Raw genomic sequence first — 6420 nt, forward strand, 5'->3', positions numbered from 1 at the left:
CCTGTCTGATCCTCTCAGGTGTTTATGTGTTTTATCTGTAGCCTGGTGTTTGGTGTTAATGGCAATGCAGTATTGTGGACACATTGGTTGGCATCTGTCGTCTATCTCTGATGTGCACAATTTGATGTCCTCCCATTTCCTAATTTATCATGGTAGTCACATATCCTTTCCTTATATATCCCTCCCCTTACCCACATCAGCATGTGGGTCCCAACTAGCCTGAAATTAATCCCTCCCATTTCCACCCCATCCCAGTAACCTACAAAGTGTGTTTCCTTTCCCAAGCAAACCCTTCTTTGTCTTTTTACATTTATGGGCTCATACAGTACTTGTCTTTTTACGATTGACTTATTTCACTCAGCATAATGTCCTCCAGGTTCATCCATGTTGTGAGAGGATTTGTGTGTCTCTCATCATTCTTTAATGTAGCATAGTATTCCATTGTGTGCATGTACCATAATTTGTTTATCCACTCATCCGTTGATGGGCATTTAGGTTGTTTCTATCTTTTTGCTATAGTGAATTGTGTTGCGATGAACATAGGTGTCTGTATGTCTGTCCATGCGTTATCTCTCACATCTTTAGGATATATTCCTAGTAATGGAATTGCTGGGTCAAATGGTACTTCTTTTTTCAGTTAATATGGTTTTTACCATTCTTTTGTATGGTTTAAACAGTGATGGACTAGGAAAAGTAATTCTATTTTTACCTTTAAGAAGAGCTGCTAAACTGTTATCCACAGCAGCTGTACCACTGCACATTCCTACCAGCAGTTTCTTCACATCTTTGCCACCACCTTTCTGTTTTTCTTCTTTTCTTTCTTTTTTGGCTTAATAAAATAGGCATACTTATTCACCTAGTTATTTTATTAGCTGTCCAGTCATTGACACACTACTTAGATTGTTGCTTTATTTTGCCCATTTTTTTTTATCACATATTTTTTCTGCTTAATTAGAGTAACTATGCTAAGAAATTTCTCTTCCTGGCTTTCTTTTATGGCATTCCTTATGCCTTTTGTAATCTACTCATGTACTTTTTTTCTTTTAATTGTGGTAAAAATATATATAACAAAACATTTGCCAATTGAACAAGTTTTACATGTATAAATTAGTGACATTGATTATATTCTTCATGTGCTACCATTACTACTATCTTTTTCCAAAGTATTCTACCACCGTTACATAAAGTCAATAGGCCATAGGCAATGACTCTTCCTTTCCCCCTCTCACCCTTGATAACCAGTAATAGACTTCGATTTCTATATATTACATTAATTATAATGTAATGTACTTATAAGTGGGATCATAAAGTATTTTTCCTTTGTGATTGACTTACTGCACTCAGCATAATATTTTCAAGGTTCATCTATGTAACGTATCAAAATTGCTTTTCTTATTATAGTTGAGTGATATTTCATTGTATGTATAGACTACATTTTGTTTATCCATTTGTCCGTTAATGGGCATCTAGGTTGTTCCTACTTTTTAGCTATTGTGAACAGTGCTGCAGTGAACATTGGTGGCTAGGTTTCTTTTTGCATTCTTGTTTTCAGTTTTTTTGGGTATGTGTACCTAGGATTGGGATTGCTGGGTCGTATAGTAGCTCTGTGTTTACCTTTTTGAGGAACCATTAAATGGTTATCCACAGCAGCTGCACCATTTTGGATTCCTACCAGCAATTTTTTATAGCCTCACCTACACTTGTTATTTTCTGTTTTCTTTTTTAAGCATAGCCATTCTAGTGGGGTGAGGCGATATCATTCACTTTTCTTAAAAGTCTATATGAGTATGCTATTTCAAAACACTAGTCCTTTAGCTTCCAGGACATATCTTGACTTTCTTGTGATTGTGTTTTAAATCATTCTGATTGAAGCTTTTTTTAAAAAAATAGGACCATGATATTCCATTCTTCCCCCACTAATGATTTCTACTTCAATATACCTATTCCTCACTTAACAACTGTGTTATTATTCAATATTTCTCATTTATGACACAAGTAAAAGAAATCTACTATCTGACTATTTTGCACATTAATGACATAGATCTGGCAGTAACAAATGCTGAGGAGTGAAGTGAAAGTAACTATGGCTGTGATGGTTAAAGTTATGCATCAACTTGGCTGGGCCATGATTCTCAGTGATTTGGCAGTTAAGTAGTGATGTGATTTGGCAGTTATTTAATGATGTACTGTTCATCCTCTATTTTGTGATCCTGTGTGGTCATCTTTCATTTTGACATAATGCCAATTTTTGCATAATGGCCTAGTTTTTGGAACCTAACCATGTTAATAAGTGAGGAGTAGGAGTGTAAACAGTTTTTAAAAATTTAATTTCTCAACTTTCTAGACTTTCTAGTCCAATTCACTGATCTATTTTTAAGTCATCTACTTGGAAGGAAGGTTGGGCAATCTACGTCTGTAGTGATACTGCCTTGGAAACCCAAGGAGGAGTCGCTGTGAGTTGGGTCTGACTCAACGGCACATAACAACAACAACAACAACTACTACTATTTCAGTTATGGTAGCTTTTTAATGCCTTTTTATCATTTGGAAGGGCAGGTTGCCTCTCACCACTCTTTTCACAATGTTTCATGCTATTTTCACAGATTTATTCTTTTCATGTTTTACATCTATTGTCATCTGTATTCTTTTATTTTCCTTCTGCTTATTCCTTGATTTGTTTTTTGATTGTTTTCTTTAGACTTTTCATTCTCCTCTCTTTTCTTTCTGTTTCAGTTCCTCAGTGCTTCATTTTTCTTATCTGCCCCTCTTCCTAAGCTTCTTTTGTATGCCATAATATCATATCAACTAGCAAATATCAAATAGCCCCATCCTGCTTTATATTTATTACTGCAAAGTGGCTTCCCTTCACAACTCCACTGTCTGTACATTAACTACTACTCCATTGTTGTTGTTGTTATGTGCCGTTGAGTTGGACCCAACTCATAGCGACCCCTCCTTGGGTTTCCATGGCAGTATCACTACAGAAGTATATTGCCCCATCTTCCTTCCGAGGAGTGGCTGGTGGGTTTGAACTGCCAGCCTTCTGGTTAGCAGTCAAGTGCCTTAGCCACTGTGCTACCAAAGCTCCTTTAGACACCGGTAATTAAAACCCCTAAGGCATGTTTGCTTTAACCCTTTTTTCCATTCTCCAGTCATACCCTGAATCCCCCTGATACTTTTTCATAAACTGTCTCTTCCCTTTTCTTCTTGTTTCTATAATTCCTAGTAATACCATATTCCAGATAACTCTTCATACATAAATTGTTGAAACTCTTTTCTTACTGGCCGTTCCCTATCCAATTTATTTCATATATGACTGTGAGCTTCATCTAATATAAAAACTGTGGAAATGCTAATTTTTAACTTAGAGTTTTATTCATTCACTTATCAGTCAGTCAATAAATATTTGAGTGCCCATTATATGCTAACCAAACTTACTCATGCTGAGCATGTGAAAGTGAACAAAGCAGCATGTCCTAGTCGCTGACCTAATTTAGAAGCTTACATTCTAATGTTGATAGGAGACAGGAGAGAAGGAGATGACGTGGAAGTAAAGAAGGTAATTTTGGATCATGATAGATGCTATGATGTGATAGAGTACAGGGGTACAGTGTGAGTACTGATTTACATCGAGTGGTCAGGGAGAGTTATCTAGGTAAGTTATATTTGAGCTGAGACATGAGGGCAGCTGGGAGCAGCCAGGTTGGGAAAGATACAAGAAAATACTGGGATACATTTTAATGAGTGGGAGGCTTCCTATGCCTCCCCCAAATAGTAAGTGGGATAGTCTTTAACCATTTTTTACAGATTTTAAGATTAAAGTAGCATCTCAGTCATCTTGAGGAGGAGAGATATTATTCACAAATAGGGCTGGAAACAGTAGTTGCTGTATATGATGCATGTTATTTTTTGCTTGGTTGACTGTTTCAGTGAGACCAGTCAAAAAGGAACAGGAATTTGTAGCAAAATGAAACTGATTGATATAGATGGAAAAAGGAAAACATCTATTATTGGGGTGATTTTTCCTGTCATAGTTCAGATTCCTTAATCTGTAGATCCTATTCTCTAGTCAAGGGCACAGGCAATTTGTTTTGACTCATTGATTTCTGCAGATTTCCAAACGATCTGCTTTTTGGGAGTACTGACCTAATGAGGTCAAATTTCCATGTTTAATGGCTAGGGATAAAATTGCAACCCCATCCTGACCTCTCAAGGAACTCTGGTGGCACAGTGCCTAAGACATTTGACTGCTCACCAGAAGAAGGCTGGCGGTTCAAACCCAGCAGCCACTCTGTAGAAGGAAGACTGGGCACTCTACTTCCGTAAAGATTTACTGCCTTGGAAACCCAAAGGGGGTTGCTGTGAGTTGGAATTGATTGATGGCGCTGAGTTTGGTTTGGTTTTGGTATCCTGACCTTTCAGGCACCACGCACTGGTCATAGGGATAAGGGGCAGAACTGGTCCATGGGCTCCTGGGTCTGGCTAAGTCAGACTAGTGTTAAAAAGATAAGAAAAAGAATTAATTAGAAACAAAGACACATTGGCTTAGCATACAGCATTGTTGTTTGGCATGGAGTCCACCCTCGACCCATGCTGACCCTGTGCACAGTGGAGTTAAATGCTGCTGGTCCTGTGCCATCCCCATGCAGATCTGACAGTATTTTATTGTGATCCATAGCTTTTTTCACTGGCTGTTTTTCAAAAGCAGATTGCCATGCCTTTCTTCCAAGTCTGTCTTAGTCTAGAAGCCCCACTGAAACCTATTCAGCGTCATAGTAACAGGCAGGCCTCCACTGAGAGGTATTACTGATTGTGCATGTAGTGTGCCGGACGGGAATCAAACCTGAGTGTCCTGCACGGAAGGCAAAGATTCTACCACTAAACCACCTTGGATTAGCTGTGCTCTTTTTTAGAAATCTCCATCTTCTTTGCTAAGTTTTTAGTTTTGGCCTGTGAGAATCTGAAGTTGCACTGAACATTTGAGTTCCTTTAGACACTGTAATGAGTCCTCATGTATTCCATGTGAAATTATATTAGTTTGTGATACCCATGCCAACACAGAGGTACTTCATTTTTTATTTTATTCAAGGGCTTTTGTTTTTTGTTTGTCTGTTTATAATTTGTGTTCATTAGTGGCTTGGTTACTAGTTACATGATTTTGCATATGTTTGAATAAATCAGATGTTGTTAATGCCGTGGTTTCTGTTGTATGCTTTGTAGGAAAATATTTATCTTTCTTTCGTGCCTCTGATCTGCTTCAGCTAAATTTGGTTTGGTACTTAACTGTTCGCTGTAGGCATCAGTGACGTATATCCTCATTACAACAGTTTCTTTTCTTTCTGAGCTTTTACACTATCATTCATACCTTCTTGTTGGAAACTTACACGGTTCTATGGTATTTTTGAAATTACTTGAATTCTTGACTCTATGCTTCCTCAGGTACTTTTTCAAATCTTGGTTTATGATTTGTTTCCCCCCTACCAGAGCTCCTTTTCCCCTTCTTAGGGGAAAGTATCTTCTTGTAACAATTCCGTTTTACCAGAGCTTGGGATCTAGTAACCCTGTGTGATATTATGGCAAGGGAGTAAGTACTCAATGGATAGATAATGGTAATGTTAGAGGCTTTTCAGACAATAATGAGAAATAAACTATATTGCCCACATTTTAACAGAATCTGGAGCAAAGTGCTTTAGCATATAGTCTGTATTCCCAGAGGCGTGTGATTCTTACTAGCTTTACCTTTATTATTTTGTGGTAGTTTGTCTGCATAATTAGCTTATCAATGTCACAAGGACTGGAGTAAATACTGATTTTTGTTATAGTTATGTTGAAACAAACACCGTGCTTAAAATGACAGTCCTCCAGTAAACACTCATCAAGAATATACTCTGAGTAAAGCACATTGTTAGGTGTTTTAAAGATTGTATAAGAAATCAGATGTAGCTCCTGACATCCAGAATCTTTTTGGCTGTGTGAGACATTAAACCCTTGTGAAAAGAAACCTCTAAAGTAACATGTATGGCTTTGCCCGGGGAGGGAGGGGTTCCCTAGATACTTAACAGAGGATGCTTTATTACCGGACCCTGAAATTGAAATTCATTCCCTGGTTTAAAATTGTGTGTGTGTATGTGTTTAAAACAACTAGTAGAAATAGTGGCTATATTGAAAGATTGTCCCTAAATAGTTGTGCTATTTACATTTTTTATCTGAACTTTTTTTTATATATTTGTTAATATAAATGCTTACTATTTTCTCCCTAGTTTACTAGAAAATGGTCAGTTTGAAATTGTGACAGGTGGCTGGGTTATGCCCGATGAAGCTTCGCCACATTATTTTTCCTTAATTGACCAACTAATTGAAGGACATCAATGGCTGGAAAAAAATCTAGGTATGTATTGCTGTCTTTTCCCTTTGTGCTAC

The 6420-nt window shown here is 37.5% G+C and overlaps 1 protein-coding gene across 1 annotated transcript in view; it reads left to right on the plus strand.

Moving 5' to 3' along the window:
- The window catches only part of MAN2A1 (mannosidase alpha class 2A member 1), a 296885-nt gene that overhangs the window by 87100 nt on the left and 203365 nt on the right, over nt 1–6420 (plus strand). Inside the window, exon 5 of the mRNA XM_042782502.1 lies at nt 6261–6388. Within this exon, the coding sequence (XP_042638436.1) occupies nt 6261–6388 (128 nt within the window). The remainder of the gene's footprint in view (nt 1–6260; nt 6389–6420) is intronic.

This window comes from Orycteropus afer, unplaced genomic scaffold, assembly GCF_000298275.1.
Source record: "Orycteropus afer afer isolate SDZICR_OR568_19922 unplaced genomic scaffold, OryAfe1.0 scaffold00350, whole genome shotgun sequence".
NCBI classification, from domain to species: domain Eukaryota; kingdom Metazoa; phylum Chordata; class Mammalia; order Tubulidentata; family Orycteropodidae; genus Orycteropus; species Orycteropus afer.